The sequence below is a fragment of the Panthera pardus genome, unplaced genomic scaffold, assembly GCF_024362965.1.
Source record: "Panthera pardus isolate Hobbes unplaced genomic scaffold, ASM2436296v1 HiC_scaffold_27, whole genome shotgun sequence".
Classification (NCBI taxonomy): Eukaryota; Metazoa; Chordata; class Mammalia; order Carnivora; family Felidae; genus Panthera; species Panthera pardus.
Genome location: NW_026526843.1, coordinates 67,836,165 through 67,857,813, shown reverse-complemented (window position 1 = coordinate 67,857,813; position 21,649 = coordinate 67,836,165). Strand labels below are relative to the sequence as shown.

Sequence of the window (21,649 nt, the reverse complement as noted above, 5' to 3'; positions counted from 1 at the left end):
CTAGCGACATTGATTATAGTCATTTTGTCGGTTACGCTGGTTACCGCGCTACCTCCGCGCTGGTACTTGATTGTAACAGAAAGTAGTTCCGGCCCGTGTTGTTTCAGCCGAGGAGCCGTCGCCGCCATTTCAAGACCGTGAGAGGTAGATGGCCAACCAGAGTTCTAAGGTTCGAAGCCTGTAACTGCTGCCGCCGCTTAAGCCTGCCAAAATACTGGTGCGTCTGCTGCCCTCTTACTTACTACCTCCAGAAACATTCTTGCCAGTAGTGGCGGCAGTAGGTCAACTACCCCCTTCTCGTTCTCCTTCAAGAAGCTCCAGATGGCGTCTTCCGTGGGCAACGTGGCCGACAGCACAGGTACCGGTGTCCGTTCTACCTTGGCAGAAGCCCCTTTGGGGTCTCGCGCCGTCGTCTACCTCTCGTCACTCCCTTCCTTTCCCCTAGCCATCCTCATCACATCGGCGGCATTGCTGAGCTTTTCGTCGTCTACCGGCATCTGTTCGGGTTTTCCGCTGTTCGCGCCTCAAACATTTCCTCTTGTTCGTTTTTTGCTTCCATTTTTTGCTTTTTTAATCCCATCAATTTTCTAGCTTCCTACTCTCTTGGGACGCTTCTACCACACGTGCGCGCTTAGAATGTCTCGGAATGGACTGCGTTGGAATCCCTGCCCTTTCCCTCTCCTTCGCAGCCCATTTCCCCCCCAGTTCGGCCTACCGCCCCCCCTCCAGAACCGCCCCCCACCCCAGCCCTTTCCCCCTAGCCAGATTTGGTTCTTTTCTGTCAGTCTAGGGCGGGGGTGCCATTCCGATGTAGTCATAGCCTCACTTTGCATCACCCGAGGACGAGCAAAACCTCCTTGGGTGTGCTGTAAGTAACCTCGGAAGAGGGGATACTGAGCGGCGCCCCGCTGGGCAGCGCCTTTTTGGTGTTCCTTCGGTCGAGCGGCCCCGGCCTCGATTGGAAATTTCCAGGGGTTCCTTTGGCCACCGCCCGATTCCACCCGCTGCCCCCAGCCTGGATCTCCCACCCCGTCTTCCCTCCCCTCCCGCGGGGAACCACACCCTTTCCTTCGCGAGGTTGCCAGCCCTGCGGGCCACTTCCTATCCTTGGGGATAAACCGGCCCGGCGCTGGTGCTTTGGCGTTGACTACCCTGCCCGCCGAATTCCTGCTTTGTGTTACTTTCTCCCCGTATTCTTCCGCCGCCTCCTCCTCTGGGTCTTCCATCCCCATTCTTTAGCTTGGTATCTCTTTATTCATAGGGTATGTTATTTTTTTTTAAGTTTTCATCCCTGCTTGAAGAGTTTGTAAAGCAACTGGAGTGTAGCTGCACAAGTGCAAGGCGGTTGCCCTTTTAGACCATTCAGTCGAGAGCATTCGGTACTAAAAATAAGAGAACCAAATTATAGGAGTGTCCTTCAGCTGCCTTTCCTTATTGAGGCTATTTGGGGCGGAAGGGGGGGAACTGGGCTGTGGTTCTAAGGTTTCCCACGAGGTTATTTTGTTTTTTTTCTCAGTTGAGATATGTCAAGGGTTTTATTATTTTTGGACATTCTGCAGCAAGTAGTAGGCGAATCTTCAGTTGTATCTTATCCACGAGATTGTAGGTAGTGGGGTTAATAATTAGTGGGTGTTCCCCTTCCTTCCAGGGATTCTGAAAGATTTAAGATTCTGTAGTAGCTTGGCCTTTTCTGTGTGTGTTATTTTATTTGAGGAAGTTGTCATTTCAAGTGTTAATATTAGCAGATAAGGGGCTTTGAAAAGTTGATAAAGTGATGTGTTAAGGAGCTAGGAAGTTCTAGAGACTGGTCTAATGTGTAATTGATTCTCTAGCTTCTGTTTTGGGTAGAACCTCACCCAGGTTTGGATGCAAGTCGCTGCTCTGGTGTAGTGGTCAGCTTTACATTCTGTCAGGAAATTTACTTTGCTTTCCTGAGTATACAGATAACTTGCCAGCTCTGATGGTTGGGGAGCTAGGCTAAAGTTTGAGCTTGTCCCTATGACCTTGGTAGAATTTAAGTAATTTGTACATCGTTTCCCATTCCAATCTCCTAATGAAAGTGCTATGGTCAAATTCCTAGTAATGTGTCATTGTTTAAGTGTTTACAATGGAGACTTAGGCAGTTTCTTGTTTTTCTTCCCTCTCTGGGCTTTAGCTGCACCCTTAGTCTTTATGTATCTGATTTAAGTCAGATGCAGCAAAATGCTTTTCATTTGTTATTCTGTCACATTTTATCTAGTGGTTATATAGTTTAGCATTTCCCCATTCTTTTAAAAAACTGTTGCAGTTGTAGGCGACTGCTTGGTTTATGTAGGGTTGTTTGCAATGTCTTGATCCTTTAGTCGGTGTCAGAGCTCTTTGGAAAATGCTAGTCTTAAACAACAGTGTGGGTGGGATTTAGCTAATTTGGTCTCCATTGTCAATTTGGGGTAATAGAGGAGCGATATAATCGTGGGTCTTTATTTAAAATGTCTGATGACCCTTTTAAATATTTGGGCTCTTGAGAGACTAATTCATCTTGTTTATCAGCTGTTTTAAAAATAGCACCTTTACTTTCAGCGTTTTTCCCCCTCTTCTGGTTTCTAGTGTATCCCTTAATTGAATCAAGCAGTTAAGTTGTGAAATCTACAAAAACATCAATGTAATTTTAAGAGTTAAAAACACATCTGGTGTTGCTACTCAGGTTAAGGGAGTTACCAGTACTCCACCCCCCCACCTCCCGCAAATCCAACCTAAAGCATGGGACAGAGTATTCTGTTTCCAGTAGGTTATTCTGACGACATTAAATCTTTGTGACTTTGCAAATCACGTTTTGTGTTTTGTTTCTGTATGTTAACTAAGGTGTAAGGAATAATGTGTAGTGAATCTTTAGATGCTACCTCTGATTTATAATTTAAAAGTACAAAGTATATTTGTTCATAAAATGTAATCTTATTTGGAAGTAAATGTTTCTGTCTAGTTTGGGAAAGAAAAGTTAATGCTGAATTCTAAAAATACCACTTCTGCACCTGATGTTAACTTGGGGGTATAAGTAAAGTGCAGAACACTCTAGTGCTTTACATAGTTTCAAGCGTTTTCATCTTTGAGTTTAATATACCATATTTTTACATTTTTTTGTTTGCATTTCTAACTTTTTGTTTTCCCCCCTCCTTCCCTCAAATGTTTTGATGATTCTCCAGAACCAACGAAACGTATGCTTTCCTTCCAAGGGTTAGCTGAGTTGGCACATCGAGAATATCAGGCAGGAGATTTTGAGGCAGCTGAGAGACACTGCATGCAGCTCTGGAGACAAGAGCCAGACAATACTGGTGTGCTTTTATTACTTTCATCTATACACTTCCAGTGTCGAAGGCTGGACAGGTAGGAGATGGGGGGGTTACCTGCTGGTGATTGCTGCCTCTGGGTGTTGAGCCTAAAAAATGATACTTAAATATTTGAACTGAAAATTTTTCCAGTACTGGGTTTCAACTGAGCCACCAACGCACATCTGCTCTTTTGCCCACTTGTGACATGCCCAGCTGCCAGTTTTTCTCCCTTTTGTGGTGCTGGTTATATTATCAGTATGGCTAGGGACCTTTTCTGGCTTTTTCCCCCCCACCTACATCTGCTTTCTTAACTCTGTTCAGAAAATAAATTATTCTTAGTATGCATCTGAGCATCCAGTCTCACCTTTGTAAGATGTGTCAGCTTGAGGAATGGAAATGCTCAGAAATGAGGGTGTATATTGCTGTGTTAGGAGATGCATATGTGGTTGAAGTTGCAAATGCACAAGTCATTATGATATGCTACTTTTAGCTAATCAGCTGAATTAATCAAAAGGGAGGAATCTGTGTTCTTATCCTTTTAATAGATTGCCATTCTGGCTTATTTAGACATTTAAAGATGTGTGTCATTATATGTTAACAAATGGAAGATGAGATGAAAGTCCTGCACAGAGCATTTTCATTCTTAATCTTAGTGTTCATGGCTTCCTATGTGGCAGTTCGGTAATAAGACTTTGGTAAGAATTTTATCTCCTAAGAAAAAAGGATTCCGATTTGAAATTTGGAACTTTGATTTCCGAAATTTTTCTTACTATACACTAGTTAAAAGACAATGTATTGTTACATAATTAGCAATAATAGCACAGGATCTTCAGAAACTGAGTTGCTTATGGGCCATACCCTCTTGTGTAACATGCATACCCATGTGCCAATACTTTTCGCTTTTTCCAGATCTGCTCACTTTAGCACTCTGGCGATTAAACAGAACCCCCTTCTGGCAGAAGCCTATTCGAATTTGGGGAACGTGTACAAGGAAAGAGGGCAGTTGCAGGAAGCGATTGAGCATTACCGGCATGCATTGCGTCTCAAACCAGATTTCATCGATGGTTATATTAACCTGGCAGCTGCATTGGTAGCAGCAGGTGACATGGAAGGGGCAGTGCAAGCTTATGTCTCTGCTCTTCAGTACAATCCTGTGAGTAAAATTTTAATGGTATTATTTTCCCTTTACAGAAGCCCAGAAAGAAACATAGCCTGCTACTTCAGGCATTAAGTAGGCCTTTTCTTTTGCATGGAATAGAGTTTAGAAATGTTAGTTTACTTAAAATGGTGCAATTGCTTTGACCAGGTCTGCATTATGTTTTAAAAAATTCATTTTATCTAGCAAGTTACATTGAAATGTAAAAATTATCCTTCTTGAAAGGAACTCTACATCTATTTTTATAATGCCTGTAAAAGTACAGAACATTTGACATTGTTTCTTTGGGTTGTTTTGAATAAATTTGGATACATTCTGATAGGTATTTGTAACAGTTAATTGATTTTCAAGGAGTAGTGGATAAAGGGCCTTAATCTTTAATATAAAATAGTTAAGATGCCACTGTGCAGATCAGTGACATGGAAACTAGGTTGCAAAATTTCTTAGTGTCTTAATTCTTTTTCTTCTTTCAACATAATTTAAAGTGGTAGAATGGAGGTGGTAGTATCCAAAGCAGGTTTTTGATTAGTTCTTAAATTGTTTTGTCTAAACTGCAGAATCCAAAGCAGGTTTTTGATTAGTTCTTAAATTGTTTTGTTTAAACTGCAGATGTTTTCTGGAGAACAGGTGAGGCCCAGCTGGCAGATGTTACGTTCACACTGTATTAGGGTCTATGAAAGAGTCATAAAAAAAAAGTAAGACTTGCCCTCAGAACTTTTAATGTAGTTGGGGAAAGAAGATAGATACAAACTTAAGAGGTAATGATAGAGGGAGTGTAGGAATCCGGAAAAAATCAAGAATGTGTAACCAAGCTAAGTAGTCAACGTTTAGTATTGCAGCAACTCTGGAAGTACTTAATAAGTAATTATGTTAGGTACCATTTGTTGAAGGGCTACTATGTCCTCAGACACTGTGCCAGTTGTTTCAGATGTTGATATTAATGTTTACAATGGTCCTTTGAGATAGATGGTATTATTGCAAATTTTACGAATTAAAAAAAATAGGGGTAATGTAACTTTCTTGGGATCACACAGCTAGTAATGGTGAAGTAAAGTATTAAAACCTGAGCCTAAATGTCATTCTTTTTCTCCTGGTAACATTTTTTTTAAAAACTCAAGTATAATTAACATACAATTATTAGTTTCAGCTGTAAAGTGTAATGATTCAACAGTTCTATACATTACTCAGTGCTCATCACAGTAAGTGCTTTTTTGTAATGCTTATTTATTTTGGAGACGGAGAGAGAGAGCGAGCAGGGGGGAGGCAGAGAGAGAGAAGGAGATACAGAATCCAAAGTAGGCTCCAGGCTCTGAGCTGTCAGCACAGAGTCCGATGCAGGGCTTGAACTCTGGAACTGCGAGATCATGACCTAAGTCGAAGTCGGACGCTTAACCGATTGAGCCACCCAGGCAGCGCCCCTAAGTTTTGTTTTGTTTTTTTAATGTTTGAGAGAGAGGGCATGCAAGTGGAAGCTGGGGAAGGGCAGGAGAGAGAGAGAGTCCCAAGCAGTCCTCCCACTAACAGTAGTCCCAAGAACCATGAGATCATGCGAGACCTGAGCTGAGATCAAGAGTTGGTCACCCAACTGACTGAGCCACCCAGGTGCCCCACAATAAGTATACGCTTAATCCCTTTCACCTATTTTCCTCCTCCTCTCTGGCAACCATCACTTTGTTCTCTATATTTAAGAGTCTGTTTTTTTTGTCTCTTTTTTGTTTGTTTTAATTGAGCTTGAGTATCTTGAAAGGAAACAGAAGAGAGAAGAAATAAAAGATTACAAAGGGAATGATGTGCCCAACGGGCACACAGCCCTTAAATACCATTTGAAAACCATTGATCGTGTTCTGCCGTCTCTTTATCCCTATTTTACAGGTTAGGAAACTGCAGCTTAATTTAGTAGCTTGTGCAAAGATCTGAAATCGCTTTTTATCAAGACATCTTTTAATGATTATTTTTCCAGTTAATTTTGAGTTTAACATTAGTTATGTATGTATGTTAATTGCTTTTTGTATGGATACAGGGAAGTCTTCCAGCTACCCTTCTTGGAGGTAGCCAATGAAATTAATTTCTTAAGTATCTTTTCAGAGATACTCAATGCACACATATGTAAATCTGAGTGGCTGGTTTGTAATTTTTTCTTTAAAAAATACAAAGTACTTTTTATAAATTGCAGTACTCTTTAGTTACAAAAAATTATGGGGAAACCCCCATAATTGGCCCCTGTTCTTGCCAGGGCTCAGAGTTCACTTGTGCACCTAGATGTCACAGTAAGTTCTTTCCGTTTATTAATCAGGGTTGGTTCCACCCTTCTTTTGTTGATTGAGTATAAACTCACTTGTACCCTCTTACATAGCTGTGACCCCAAACATCTTGAACTCTGATTCCCCTTGGCTCAGGTTTCAAATTGTTTACATATGTAGCAGAGCAGTCTATTGCTGCTGACTATATACCAAATTGTAGGAGTATGATGAGAAGGGAAAACTACAGTGAGAGACAGAACCATGTTTCTTAGTATCTAACCTGTCCACATAAAGCTGGTTGTTGTGCCCTACCAAAGAAATAAAAAAGTCCTAGAATATAGAATACATCATGGGACTACTGCTTGAAGGCTTTGAACAGCTATTCATTCCCATCTGGTTCTGTGTTTCTACTTGTGGAAGGTGCTGCTTTATTTTTATTCCTTTACCAGTAAGAATGGAAAGAGGATTGTGCAAACTGCTTCTTTTCACCTAAATAGACTATAGCAATCATGCTTTACCTTATTTCAGGATATCTAATCTTAGCTAGATTTCAGCTTACTCTTAAATGCCTTTGTCAATTCAGTACTGACAGAGAATCTTGAGTCTGTTCCTAAGTTGTATCCTTGTTGGCAGTGCATTGTTGACCTGAATCATAGATGTAGTTGGCATTCTATGAAAAATAGTTAAAATCAGGTTATTTTGGTTTTGCAGCAGTGAAAAGGTAAAATGTTACGATGGTATTCTTGGGAACCTGTTTTTGGCAGTGTTTATCTTTTTCAGTTAGTGATAGAAGTTATTCTGTGACTTGATTATAGAAATTTTAAGACCTAGAGCTGTTTCATATTTTGACATTTTGAATTGTCTTCTGTGATGTCGGTTTAATAAGTTAACTGAAATTTTAGTCCATTGTATTTGAAGGTCCTCTTGTAGCTGGTAATCTACATGATGGTTCACCAGAGTTCCAGCAGTCCCTTTTATGAATTACGTATAAAATTGTCCTTTGTAAAATGGCTATAACCTTGAGTTGCTCTAAGGAGTGTTGTTTCTGGGTTTGTTGGTTGTTGAAATGTTGCTTTGGCTTTGATTGTAGATGCAGAACACTGAGAGCTCCTGGCATCCTGACCATCACATGTTACTGTCACGTTGTTACTGTTATGAGCTTCACTTACTGCAGATAAACTGTAGAAAACCGTATCTTTCTATCTCTGCTTTTTATTGTGTTTGCTGTGCAAATGTCACATTTAAATATTTGAGTGCTTATTGTGTGTGCAGTGCTTTATTAGGAATTGGGGGTGATATGTGCTGGGGAGAAAAAGTTGAGGATTTTAACATGAGATAGAACCTGACCCATAAAGGGAAAAAGGGCGTAAGTTCCTTGGATGATTACTGTTAGAGAGTATTAATCAGAAGATTTTCTTGAGTGGGTGCTTATAACCTAAGCATTCTGTAGGAAGGTAAATAGCAAGTAGACTTCCTTGGCTGAAGTGGTGAGTCAAGTAGTAACAAAAAGTGAGTGTAGTAGAGGAGAGTCAATTTGAAGATTTAGAAGGAATAGAGAGGCTGAGGAGTTTAAATTTAATTTGAGAGGCGATTGAGAACTACTGTAGGTTTTTATCAACCTGATTTTACTTCGTGTGTATGTGTATATATAGATATTGTGGGTAGGGGTGGGGGCTGTAGGAGGAATTGCAGGAAATACTATTTTAGGAGGGGTAGTTATACAGGAAATTCTTACTCATTTTAAAGTAGTTTTAGGTTTTGAACTTTTGGGGGAATAATGGTACCCTTGAATTTCCTAGAAATCTGTTGTGTGTAAAGGTTTGGATTTCCAAATGGGAGAATTGGATTTCAGTATTCTACTGTATTTAATATGAAATATTTTAACCTTTTTCTAAAATTGCCTTGTTGATTATCTTATTATCTTGAAGATAGTCTATTTTTAACTGTGGGCATTGTGTTAACTTGATTTAGTATGCTGTAGTGGATCAAGATGATATCACTAAATATAAGTAGATACTGTCAGGACTTGGATGGCATCCATCCAAGAGTTTATAGAAACTAGAGGGTAGGGGTGCCTGGGTGGCTCAGTTGGTTAAGTGTCCATCTTAGGCTCAGGTCCTGATCTCATTGTTCGAGAGTTCGAGCCCCGCATTAGGCTGAGCACTGACAGCACAGAGCCTGCTTCGAATCCTCTGTTTCCCTCTCTCTCTCTGCCCTTCCCCTTGCTTGCTCTCTTTCTCAAAAATAAACATTAAAAAAAACCCTAGAGGGTAAAAGTTGCCCAGTATCGTTGGCTAAACGAATTGCTCATTCCGGTCACTGTTGGAGATTTATTGAAAGATTTTTGATTCTTATGGCAGAAAAGGCATAGGAATTGGTAAATGTCCAAAGATGTAGAACTACAATAATCAGATGTAGCAGTAGCTAGTATGAACAGATTGGATTGTTCAGTTAAGGTTGGCCAAAACAGAAGGGTAGCCTTAAAGTTTAGGAAAAAAGTTATACAAGTAGATAACAACGTTATAGAATTCATTACTTCTGAGAGTATAAATAGGGTTAAAAATGCTTAGACTCATTAGAGGAGGATAAATTTGTAATAAGATTGATGATACCTATGATTTTTTTCTTTTTTGAAGATTAGTATTAGCCTTTTGTACCTGAGGTCGTGGGAGACTGTCACTCTCTCCCAAAACGCCAGTCATTGCTTGATGGACTGGACACATCAGGTAGATCATGGAAATCATGGAACTGACCCAGTATGGTCGACCATAAAGGTGTTCCCTGGCAGCCTGTTCTTTGCTGGCTGACTTTTGGTTCACTTGATGGATGATAACATACATTCACAAAGGCTGTTTATCAGTAAAATTGATCACCGGATTCTGGAAACCATATACAGTTGTTCATAGAGTAATATATATGATGATACTTCGGCACAATTGGCAAAAATTCACTTACTGGGACTTAATTTAAGGCTCTTTTACCCATGCAATAGTTTGGAATGATAGGCTTACTCCCTGTTGCCATTGTCTGTGCTTGTTGACAGATAGATTTGAATAACAAAGGCAAACAAGGACAAAAATTTAAGCTCACAGTTCTGATGAGTCTTTTTACTGATGAAGGGACTGGTGAGTCAGATGACTAGCAACACAGTTGCGCTGCTAATAAAAAGCAGAGTCAACTGCTTTTCATTATTCACCCACTCAACTCTAATGGCACTTAATACTAATGAGTAATCTAGTGGCAGGTGCCAGGATTGAAGCTTTGGTTGGATGGTAATCCTTCTGTCTAATACTGAAATGAAGTCCAGGCTTCTAAATATGCCTGACAGCCTAAGGGTAGGTTTGCTGATAGCCAGTCACAGCTAAATACTTTTTTCCACCATGGAAAATTTTTGGCCCTTGATACTGGAGTGATTCATCATAACCTTTGAACAAAATAGTTGAACAAATATTTAATGCTTTTTTTTCCTTTCTTTTTAAGGTGACTGATATTTAGGGAGAGGAGAAGCTATAGTAAGGCCCATGGTCTTTTATCTTAAACTGGTGGGATCAAATGTATTTCAAAATTCAGGATTTTTAGGATTTTAGAAAGATGGTGATATCTGTATAAAACTCCCAGGTAGGTCTGGAGCAGCACCTTCTAGTAAGACACATTTATATTTCTGCAGCAAAAGGTGTGAATAGTCACACTAAGTGGGATCGGTAAATTTTGTATATAGCTTCGCGCCAGTTCTGGTTAGGTTTAATCAAATAAGTTTTTTGGGAACTTTTTGGAATTTGGAATTGAGAATGAGGGATTGTGGTTCTCTACTTTCATTTGTCAAACAGAGTCTTCAGTTTACAGAAGAAAATGGCAGGGAGTTAGATGCATGAAAGTAATTTCAAGGTATTTTTGATCGACAGTATGATTAATGAATATCTCTCGGTTTCTAGGATTTGTACTGTGTTCGCAGTGACCTGGGGAACCTGCTCAAAGCCCTGGGTCGCTTGGAAGAAGCCAAGGTAGGTGTTTGATAGAACACATTTAAACATCAGTGTTATGAAAACTTGTACTTTTTGCCAAGTCTTCAACTCTTCATTGAGCTATCTCCAAAAAACAGTCCTATGAAACTGAGGAAAACTGTCGGCATGAATCACCTCAGACTAGAGCAGGGCCAGGCTTTGGCATTTCTGTTCTAAATCTGGGGGTAAAGCAAGAACCTGAACATTTTGGAGCCTTTCTGCTGAGCTAGATCATCTTTATAACAATGGGTTCCGTCATGATCTTATGTGGGAATAAGTAACATTCCTTCAAATCTGAGGCTTGCCTGCTGATGACAAGCAGAGCGCCTGTGATTTGGCTCAAGACTCCTATATGATGCAGGTGCCATTGAAAATGCTGCTCTTCTAAGTCCTTTGTGGCTTGTAAGTGGAGAAGAATTTCATCCAAATGTTACCCTGTAATACTGGCATTTAAAATTCTTATTTAACCTTCCTCCCTTCATCTTCCTTACCCTTTTTACAGTGGAAGAAAGGCTGTTAAAATGATTGCAAATTAATAATTGGAACGTCCTGCCCCCTCTTGTCCCCACTCCCTCCCTAAGTTCCTTTTTCCTCTTTTCCAACCCTAGTTGTCTACCTTCTTTTCTTCCTTACTTCCTTCTTTTATTCCTCCCCACCCTACCTCCTTAAAAAAAAAGGCAGAAGGACAAAGCTGGTTTGTTTGGGAAATGGACTGATCGAAAGAAAACTTGCCAAAGTGGAAAGGTGGCTTTTAGCATTCTGTGTTTCCAAATAATGAATTTGAACATCAGGTTGGGTTATTAAAGCTTTTGGTATAATTGTAAATTAAATTTCCAAATGAAATTGTCTTGTTACAAGCCACCTTACGCAACCGCGCTGCAGGGGTGAGGAGTGGGGAGAAACCAGAATGCTTCTGAAACTCCCACCTGTTGCTCTGAGCCCCACGCGCATGCTAATGCGTGGAGTGTATGCGCAGCGTAGCTGTCTGTTTGACTGCTTCATCAGGGAGGGAGAAGGCTTTTCAGCACCATCTAATGTTAAAAAGCACTAGTTTTAAGTGCATAGCTCATAAATTCTGCTGACACTTTGGATTAACCTTTATGTAGGTTTCCAGCTAATGAATTGTAATGGATTTCAATCTTAGTTGATAAATCTAATTGGTAATTTATAGAACAAATATTGAATAAGCTCCTATTAATTGTCACCCCACCAAGCGGACAGCTAACATGAATTGCACTTCACTGCAGCTTTAGAGATCGGTTTAGGCTGAGACATTGCGCCTGCCTTAGGTTGCTGACTTCTTTATTTCAGAGCTCTGGAGACACCTAGTTTGAAAAATGTTTATTCTGTTTTTGTGAGACTTAGTGAACAAGAACATACTCTTGAGTGAAATGCAATGTATTTCTTTTGTAATCAGTGCATTTGAAAATTCAAGCCAGCATATTCCTAGTAGATGGAAGCAAAATTAAGTTGTCTTTGTAGAAAACGAAGAGCCTTTCTTCCAGCAAAAATCCCTGCTGTATGCAATAGCCCTGATTAACCCTCTCCCTTCTGCATGTTTCCCATGTTACAGACTTGAGACTGTCCTCATTCCCATATGTAATAGACATCCAAAGAATTTCAATTGCTTTGTTGAACTTTTACTAATGATCTTGTTTTTATTTTCTCTCTTGTTTTTGGTTTTTCACCATTGATATTGTATTTAGAAGGTTTCAGGTGGGTGAAACCTCCTATTCCATGCGTAAGGTGCCTCGCTGAAGGGAGCTCGAGGCCTGGATCTAGGGCAGACACACACCTCCTCCTCTTCCAGCAAGGAACGCACCGAAAAGTCACATGATGAGAAATATGGTAACGGGTTTGTAACTGCCACAGCAAAACAATTTGCCTCCATGCCTGAATCTTCTGTCTTGTGGCTTCAGAAACAGCTTAAAATAATTTTATTTACAAGCAAGTTATGTAAGAGAATGTTTTATACTATAGCCACAATTCTGTCAAAGATAAGTAAAAGTTAATTGATATTAAAAATTATTAGAGATAATTTACTAGTAAAAGCTTCTAACTCTTCTTGTTGTTCATTTTTTTCCTTTTTTCTTCTTTGTTTGGATTGCAGCATTCTGCTCTTCTGATGATGCGCTGTGACCCTGCAGTAGCGCAAAGGCTGCGCAGCGTTAACGCGCAATGCGTGCAAATGAGCCCCTGTGAACGGTTGACTAGATGAGTAATCTGATTGACTGGCTCCCTCAGTCCTATTGTGTAGCCTTTTTGGATAAAATTGGGTTTTAACATACCTCCAGTCCAACTAATCTCATTAAACAAATATTCTCTATGGGCCTGTCTAGTAGATTAATGGATCTGGTTGGCCGTTTGCTGCGTCTAGGGGTGTTCTCTGTAGCGCAGCAGTTCGCAGCGATTGCGCAATGCGATGCTGTTAGGTCGCGCAAGCGATGTTTGCGCTCGCATTACAGGGACCTCAACCTAGGTGCAATCCTGTCATATGAGGTTTCAGCTTCAGTCCCCCTTGGGAGACGGGCATTGCGAGGATGTAACTTAGAGCCTGACCTTCTCATACCTGACATGGCAGAAAAACCCTTTTCTCCTCAGTAATACAGTTTTGACGTTAGCGAGGAGCGTTGTTGTTTAGAGCAGCATTTCCCAAAATGTATTTTGTGGTATTCTAAAAGTGTCTAATGAAAGAGTTCCATGGTCAACTAAGTTGAGGGAATCCCGTATAAACAAAGGGACTTAGGGAAGTTCTGTAGCAAAGAAACTGGGTTTCTTTTCTCCTAATTTACTTGATCATGGAATCCTTTTTTTCAGTGATACCCGTTAACATTTTGTAGAACACACTTTGGGAAACTGGTGAGGGGGTGGGGTGGGGTGGGAAAACTTGGCTTTAAGTGGCACTCTCTAGATCGGACTTGAAAACCTAGCAAAAGCCCTTAGGTGTTCAGATAAGAGGAGTCCAACATAGAGTCTTAAGGCAACTGACTTCCCAGATGAGTCCCAGTATGAGGGTCGGTCGTTGGTTGGCAGAACTGAACATGGTGGTTTGCACTTGGGTTCTGGTGGCGCAGGCGCAGGAGCAGCCAGCTGTGGCAGCGCATTAGTTTTGGCGCAAGCGAGCCTATGCTGCAGGGTCACTTTTGGCTGGTCAGAGAAGGAATAATGATATCACCTTCTTCCCCCCACCCCAATCTTTTTTTTTTCCCCTTTACAAATTTTCCCTTTTCCCTTTACCTCCTTCCCCTCCCATCTTCTTTCATTAACCCCCCCCCAAGGCATGTTATTTGAAAGCAATTGAGACGCAACCGAACTTTGCAGTAGCTTGGAGTAATCTTGGCTGTGTTTTCAATGCACAAGGGGAGATTTGGCTTGCAATTCATCACTTTGAAAAGGTTAGTTATTAAATTAATAATTGGAAGTGCTTATGTGTGTGGGCTGTTTTTATTTAGAGCTAAATAATAGGCCTTTACATGATCAGTCACATAATATCCTTGTTTCTCTGACCGTATTTAAGGCATTTGCTGGATGGTATATGATATGGCAGTTTCCAGTTTTGCATTGAAAATACTGTAGTAATTAAAAATCCATTTTTTTCATGGGCAACTTTAAAAAAGCAGGGTTTCTTGGTCAAAAGGCTGATTTTAGCTGGGGGTAGGAAATGTACAAAATTCATCTGGAATGCCCTCTGTACCAGAAAGCATGGAAGCTTTGGTATTACTTTCATTATGTCTAAAGGACTCAGGAGGCAACTGGAAGAGGCTCACACTGGATAAAGATGGGACTTGAACATTAGGAATATTATAACGGAAATATATTGAAAATCCATGAGTTTATAAATATACTAAGAAGAAATTCAGTGGTCACCTTTGGAAGATCAGGAGCAATTCATTTTGAAAACTGGTTAAAGGGGGAAGAATAAAGCATTTATCTTCCTCCTGTATGAACTGGACCTCAGGGTAACCCAGTAGTTGGATAGGGGGAAGTTTCTTATTTATACAAGTGTTCCAGCTAGTAAATGAAAAAGGAATGATAGAATCAGAGTATCACCATTAATAGATTTAGGCATTTATTAGTGGCAAAAAAGACACAACCAGACAGTATGTACTTTTTTTTTTTTTTTTTTTTGAAGATTTTATTTCTAAGTGATCTCCACACATAATGTGGGGCTCGAACCCATGACCCCGAGATCAAAAGTCACGTGTTCTGCCGACTGAGCCAGCCAGGTGCCCCTAGAAGAGTTAGCCTTATTAATTTTGAATAAAATAGGGCCAACCATTAGAAGTATTTAGCTCATTAAAATTGGAATGGACCCAATTAAAAATGTTTCCCTTCAGGACACATTTTGCTCTCACATTACATGAGCAGTTACTTTGATAACCTTGAGATTTGTGAATAATGAGAGGGTACTGAAATGACTGGGTTTTGTTTTCAGTGAAAGAAATAAGATTTAATTATATTAGAAAATGTAATTGGAGGCCTAAAATTATCTCAGAATAAAAACTTGTAATTGGAAAGTTTATCTGAAATCCTAACTTGCTCTAATAGCTGCCTTGTAATTTTTAGGCTGTCACTCTTGACCCCAACTTTCTGGATGCTTATATCAACTTAGGAAATGTCTTGAAAGAGGCACGGATTTTTGACCGGTGAGAGAATGTTCTATCTGATAAATTTTCTTGAGTCTTTGTTGCATTGACACCTGAGACTTGGGACTAAAATTATGGCCGTGGTCCATTCAAACACATTTTCCTTTTCTAGTATATTGCTCTTCCCTCATCATGTCTGCTGTATTACCTCTTATTTATAGGCATTGTTGCCTGACTTTTTGTTGTTGGCTTTTCTCAAAGCCATTCTCCTTCTAAGAATTTAGTTGACCTTTCTCTTATTGTGAACTGTTGAAATGGTCATTATTTATTTATTATTTTTTATTTTGGGGGGGAAGAGAGAGTGAGAGAGTGTATGTGCATGAGCAGAGGAGGGGCAGAGAGAGGGGGAGAGAGAGAATCCCAAGCAGGCTCCTGCGCTGTCTGTGCAGAGCTCGATCTCCTAGTTCACGTGATCATGACCTGAGCCGAAATCAAGAGTTGGATGCTTAACTGAGCCACCCAGGCGCCCCAAAATGGTTATCTTTTAGACTAAATTATTTCTTTGATTCACAAAGCTAAGTAAATCCTGACTTTTGACTTGTTTTTGTTGTCAGGAGAGAGCTTATTTCTTATGTGGAGATAGAAAATTTTTCAGTGTAAAAATATATTTTATTAGGGTGAATTTTGAGTTGAGGTTAAGTATAGTATAGTGTGAATTATAATTGATATGCTTTGGTACAGTATATAACATGAGTTAATTGTAGCAAAGCAGCCATTGAAAGTTAGTTGCATTATGTGTGTGTGGTTTTTTTTTATTTTTCATTTTTTATTTTCAGAGCTGTGGCAGCTTACCTTCGAGCCCTCAGCTTGAGTCCAAATCACGCAGTGGTGCACGGCAACCTGGCTTGTGTATACTATGAGCAAGGCCTGATAGATCTGGCGATAGACACCTACAGGCGAGCTATTGAACTGCAACCACATTTCCCTGACGCTTACTGCAACTTAGCCAATGCTCTCAAAGAGAAGGGCAGTGTAAGGACATTTATTCAGTCTATTTCTTTGTTACTTGATAGGATTAAAAAGTTGTTTTTGTGCGTATTGTTGTTAAGTATTGAGGTGGTCAGTAGTTTCACTTTGGAGTTTTGGTTGAGAGAATAGCAAAAATGACCTATTTTCTAGAATATTATCAGCCCCTCAGCTTAACCAAGCAGTTGTTAGAATAACATCAGTGGTGGCTCTGTGATTCCTTTGTGGACGTTTTGAATAATTTGTTTTGTTTTCTAGGTTGCTGAAGCAGAAGATTGTTATAATACAGCTCTCCGGTTATGTCCTACCCATGCAGACTCTCTGAATAACCTAGCCAATATCAAACGAGAACAGGGAAACATTGAAGAGGCAGTTCGCTTATATCGTAAAGCATTGGAAGTATGTTCAGGGTGTTGTGGATGTATATTTTGTCTGTGATAATAGAGGAAAAGCAGTTAAAGTTAGCCATTTCGTCCACCTCTTTTGCAAAAATTGTGGTTGAACCATTCATGAATCTAGTAATTGAGTAGCTACGGTTTGAGTGAAGTCTTGTGTGATATTCAAGAAAGATTCTACTTTGAGTTTATTATTTTGTGAACAGATAAGATCTGCACAAAAAAGTTAAACAGTAAGTTACAGTTCAAGAGAGGTTGCCAATAAGTATAATTTTAGTGCCTGATAGCTGTAGTGGTGGTTCGTGGGTGTGGTAGGAGTTTAAAAGAGTTTCTGTAGAAGAGACAGATGCTGGAGTAATCAGCATAAACTAGGATGAGGAGAGGTCTATCTCATCGTGATTTGAAACAAGGAGAGATCTAAAATGAAGAGGTAGAATTTGAGCTACTTGGCTTTGAAGAATGAGTAGATTTAGAGAAAGGTAGACAACTCTAGGGATATAAAGGTATTTGGGCAAAGTTCTTACTGTGGTAAGTTACTACTGCTGTTGTAGAAGTTTTTAAACCTCGGGTATCATCTTGACTATAGGTCTTCCCAGAGTTTGCTGCTGCCCATTCGAATTTAGCAAGTGTACTGCAGCAGCAGGGAAAGCTTCAGGAAGCTCTGATGCACTATAAGGAGGCTATTCGGTAAGACACTCACTGTCATGTTATTATCATTTTCTCTCACGTTTTAAAATGTTTGGCATTTGGCACATTTGGCTTGTGTTAAGATGACTTTTAATAACAGACTGCATTCAGGGGGGTTAAAAGTTTTTGTGCTAGGTCAATAAAATGTTTGTTTTCTCCTTTAGAATTAGTCCCACCTTTGCTGATGCCTACTCTAACATGGGAAACACTCTGAAGGAGATGCAGGATGTTCAGGGAGCCCTGCAGTGTTACACTCGTGCCATTCAGATTAACCCTGCATTTGCAGATGCGCACAGCAATTTGGCTTCCATTCATAAGGTACTAACTACTGTTTATTATGTGTGCATCTAAGCACCTAATGTTTAATTTTAGGACAATTTTTAACCATCCCTCTGTATTTCCAGGATTCAGGAAATATTCCAGAAGCAATAGCTTCTTACCGAACTGCTCTGAAACTTAAGCCTGATTTTCCTGATGCTTATTGTAACTTGGCTCATTGCCTGCAGGTAAAGAATAACAGGCCAGTAATTGGCTTTCGTGTTGCAGTCACTTTTTAATTGTTATGTGCCATATTAGTCCAAGCCTGACTGGAGACCGTGTTCTTTAAAGGGTTATCTGAAATTAGTCCAAAGACATAGAAATTGTTAAATCTTGAATAGGCTTTCTGGATAATAATGTCTTTTTGCCTCCTCTAGATTGTCTGTGATTGGACAGACTATGATGAGCGAATGAAGAAGTTGGTCAGTATTGTGGCTGACCAGCTAGAGAAGAATAGGTTGCCTTCTGTGCATCCTCATCATAGTATGCTATATCCTCTTTCTCATGGCTTCAGGAAGGCTATTGCTGAGAGGCATGGAAACCTCTGCTTGGATAAGGTGCAAATGTTTTAAATTTTTTTGTTGCAAAGTAAAATACAGGTAGAGAAAATGATGTGGATCAAATGTATATGGTTTAATGAGTTACCATAAGGTGAACACCACCCAAGTTGAGAAGTGAGACTTTGACGGCCACCACAGAAGCCCTTTCCATTGTGTCTGTCTTGATCATAACCCCTTCCATCCCATAAGGCAGAATCCTAACAATAGATGGATAACGTCTCCTTACAGTTCAAAAACCATAATGTTTAATACAGTGTTTAGTATTTGATATTCCATTTTGAGAATTAGAGCACTAGTTTGTCAAAGGTGGGAGTTTACTCAGCAGAATAGATTGGAGTGCTAGATGTAATTCTGTATTTTATTTTATTTTATTTTATTTTTTTATTTAAAAAAAAAATTTTTTTTTAACGTTTATTTATTTTTGAGACAGAGAGAGACAGAGCATGAACGGGGGAGGGTCAGAGAGAGAGGGAGACACAGAATCAGAAGCAGGCTCCAGGCTCTGAGCCATCAGCCCAGAGCCCGACGTGGGGCTCGAACTGACGGACCACGAGATCGTGACCTGAGCTGAAGTCGGATGTTTAACCAACTGAGCCACCCAGGCGCCCCTGTAATTCTGTATTTTAAAGGTACTTCCCGGGGTGTCTGGGTGGCTCAGGCGTGCGACTTTGGCTCAGGTCATGATTCCATGATTTGTGGGTTCTAGCCCCGTGTCAGGCTCTGTGTGATCAGCTCAGAGCCTGGAGCCTACTTCAGATTCTGTATCTCCCTCTCTGCCCTCTTGTGCTTGCTCGCTCTCTCTCAAGAATAAATAAAACATTAAAAATAATTTTTTAAAAAAGTGCTTCCCTACAGAATTTTCTAAAATGCAGGGTTTGTCATGCTCTGTCCACACTGCCTCCTTTCTCCAAGTTTTAGATTTTGCTCATGCTCTTTCATAGGCCTCAGGAACATGATAGAGTATGAAGCATATTATACAAACTGCTAAGATTGTATTGAACTGGCTATATGAATTAAATGAAGTATTCTGGGCAAACCATTCCCAGTAGGTGTGAGGTATAGGTTTGTTTTGCTTTTAATCACTTTTCCTAGGTTTATGTATAGATTCAACTTGACTAACAAGCATTGGTTTCCATTGGTAGATTAATGTCCTTCATAAACCACCATATGAACATCCAAAAGACTTGAAGCTCAGTGATGGTCGACTGCGTGTAGGCTATGTGAGTTCTGACTTTGGGAATCATCCTACTTCTCATCTTATGCAGTCTATTCCAGGCATGCACAATCCGGACAAATTTGAGGTAAGACTAGTGTTTGTCTTGAGACACTATTTGCTTCATTAAACAAAACCTCATTTGTGGCTTTATCATCACCATTAGGTGTTAAGCCTAGTGTCTTTTTTTTTTTTTTTTTTAATGTTTTGTTTATTTTTGAGACAGAGACAGAGCATGAGCAGGGGAGGGCTAGAGAGAGAGGGAGACACAGAATCCTAAGCAGGCTTCAGGCTCTGAGCTGTCAGCCCAGAGCCTGACGCGGGGCTCGAACTCACCGTGAGATCATGACCTGAGCCGAAGTCCCAGGCTTAACGACTGAGCCACCCAGGCGCCCAAGCCTAGTGTCTTTTTGAAAGATTTGAGCCGAAGTTTTTACTCACTTTTAATTTTTTAATTGAAATACAGATGGCATACAAAATAGTGCATAAGTTTCAGGTGTACGACATAGCAGTTTCACAATTATATGTTCTGAAATGCTCACCACAATAAGCATAGTTGCTGTCTGTTACCATGCAGAGTTATTAAATATTATTGACTATATTCCTTCTGTACTTTTCATCTCTGTGACTCATTTTATAGCTGGAAGTTGCACCTTTTAATCCCCCTCACCTATTTTACCCATCCTCTTCATCACCCTCCCTTCTGGCAACCACCAGTTCTCTGTATTTATGAATCTCTGGTTTTTGTTTGCTCACTTGTTTTTTAGATTCCATATATAAGTGAGATCATATGGTATTTGTGTTTTCCTGTCTGACTTATTTCACTCAGCATAATATCCTCTAGGTCCATTTATGTTATGAATAGCAAGATTTCATTTTTTTATGGTAATGTCCCATTGTATGTATGCATGTGTTTACACACACACTCTCCACATAGTCTTTATTCATCTGTTGATGGACACTTCCATATCTCATTGAGCCAAGGTTTTTAAATATACTATATGCTGCCTTTCAGGTATTCTGTTATGCCCTAAGCCCAGATGATGGCACAAACTTCAGAGTGAAAGTTATGGCAGAAGCCAATCATTTCATCGATCTTTCTCAGGTAGGTGAAACTCCTACACTTCAAACTTAATTTTGAACAAATAGTGAATAAAACTATTGGCATATAGCTTGTATTTTTCGTGACAGATATTTTTAACATCAGCTACTACATATGGGCAATTGCTTTGCTCTTATTTGCTTAGTCATTTACATTTATAATCAGCATGGATTTTGCTGATGTTGCAAATGAAATAGAAACGTGGTCTATCTGTGCTTGGACATAAAACTCCTCTAGGGATTAAGCCAGGTCTTATGACAGTAGATACTTAATATTAACTGAATAAATTGACCAAAATGGTGGCTTGGAAGAGGAATACATAGGTTATTTAAGGAAAATAGATGAACTATGGTTCATCTATCTTTGTGGGCCTTTGCCTTTGGTTATCTTTATTTCCATACTTTCTCTATTGCTATTTCTAGGAGCATAAATTTTATGATAAATTAAGAATGAGGAGTGCCTGGGTGGCTGAGTTGGTTAAATGTTTGACTCTCGATGTTGGATCTGGTCATGTGAGTTTGTGACATTGAGCCCCATGTCCGGCTCTGTGCTGACAACCAGGAGCCCGCTTGAGATTCTCTCTTCCTCTCTCTCCCTGCCCCTCCCCTGCTTGTGCACACAGGCTCTCAAATAAATATTTAAAAAAAGATTGAAACTTGTGGAGGAATTAATTTGCTGAGTCTTGAGTTTTTTATTCAGACTCTGTTGGCCACTTTGGTGACTAATAGAGATATGCATTGTAGAATATATCTAGTAATTCACGTATGAGTCATTGATACCCAGCAGAAGGGTTTTGAGATTCTTGTCATTTAAATAATATGTACTAACATCTTTGGCAGTGTAGCTGTTGCTATGGGACCAAGAAGCATACTGCCTTCCACTTCTGAGATGTTCAGGGGCTCACTGCTTATGGACTGAAGTCTAAACTCTTCAGCATGGCCTTCACAGTCTTTCTGAGTCTGAGCACAACCTTGTTGGCCAATACTTTTCACCCACCATTTCCCCTCATGTATACCCTGTACCAAATAGCAGTGATCTACACACCATTTTTTTTTTAAAT

At 39.9% G+C, this 21,649-nt stretch overlaps 1 protein-coding gene across 3 annotated transcripts in view; it reads left to right on the top strand.

Annotated features, from left to right (window-relative positions):
• The first annotated feature begins 92 nt into the window (after window positions 1-92).
• Window positions 93-21,649, top strand: part of OGT (O-linked N-acetylglucosamine (GlcNAc) transferase) — a 36,264-nt gene continuing 14,707 nt past the window's right edge. The window contains exons 1-14 of one of the 3 annotated variants that reach the window (XM_019428712.2): window positions 93-358; window positions 3,210-3,360; window positions 4,215-4,458; window positions 10,634-10,702; window positions 13,981-14,097; window positions 15,269-15,348; window positions 16,125-16,320; window positions 16,573-16,713; window positions 17,296-17,396; window positions 17,561-17,714; window positions 17,801-17,902; window positions 18,092-18,271; window positions 19,417-19,575; window positions 20,503-20,592. In XM_019428712.2, the coding sequence (XP_019284257.1) occupies window positions 322-358; window positions 3,210-3,360; window positions 4,215-4,458; window positions 10,634-10,702; window positions 13,981-14,097; window positions 15,269-15,348; window positions 16,125-16,320; window positions 16,573-16,713; window positions 17,296-17,396; window positions 17,561-17,714; window positions 17,801-17,902; window positions 18,092-18,271; window positions 19,417-19,575; window positions 20,503-20,592 (1,821 nt within the window). In that variant the 5' untranslated portion in view covers window positions 93-321. Of the gene's footprint in view, window positions 359-3,179; window positions 3,361-4,214; window positions 4,459-10,633; window positions 10,703-13,980; window positions 14,098-15,268; window positions 15,349-16,124; window positions 16,321-16,572; window positions 16,714-17,295; window positions 17,397-17,560; window positions 17,715-17,800; window positions 17,903-18,091; window positions 18,272-19,416; window positions 19,576-20,502; window positions 20,593-21,649 lie in introns of those variants that run through there. The other 2 variants (XM_019428710.2, XM_019428713.2) reach the window with 2 other exon arrangements.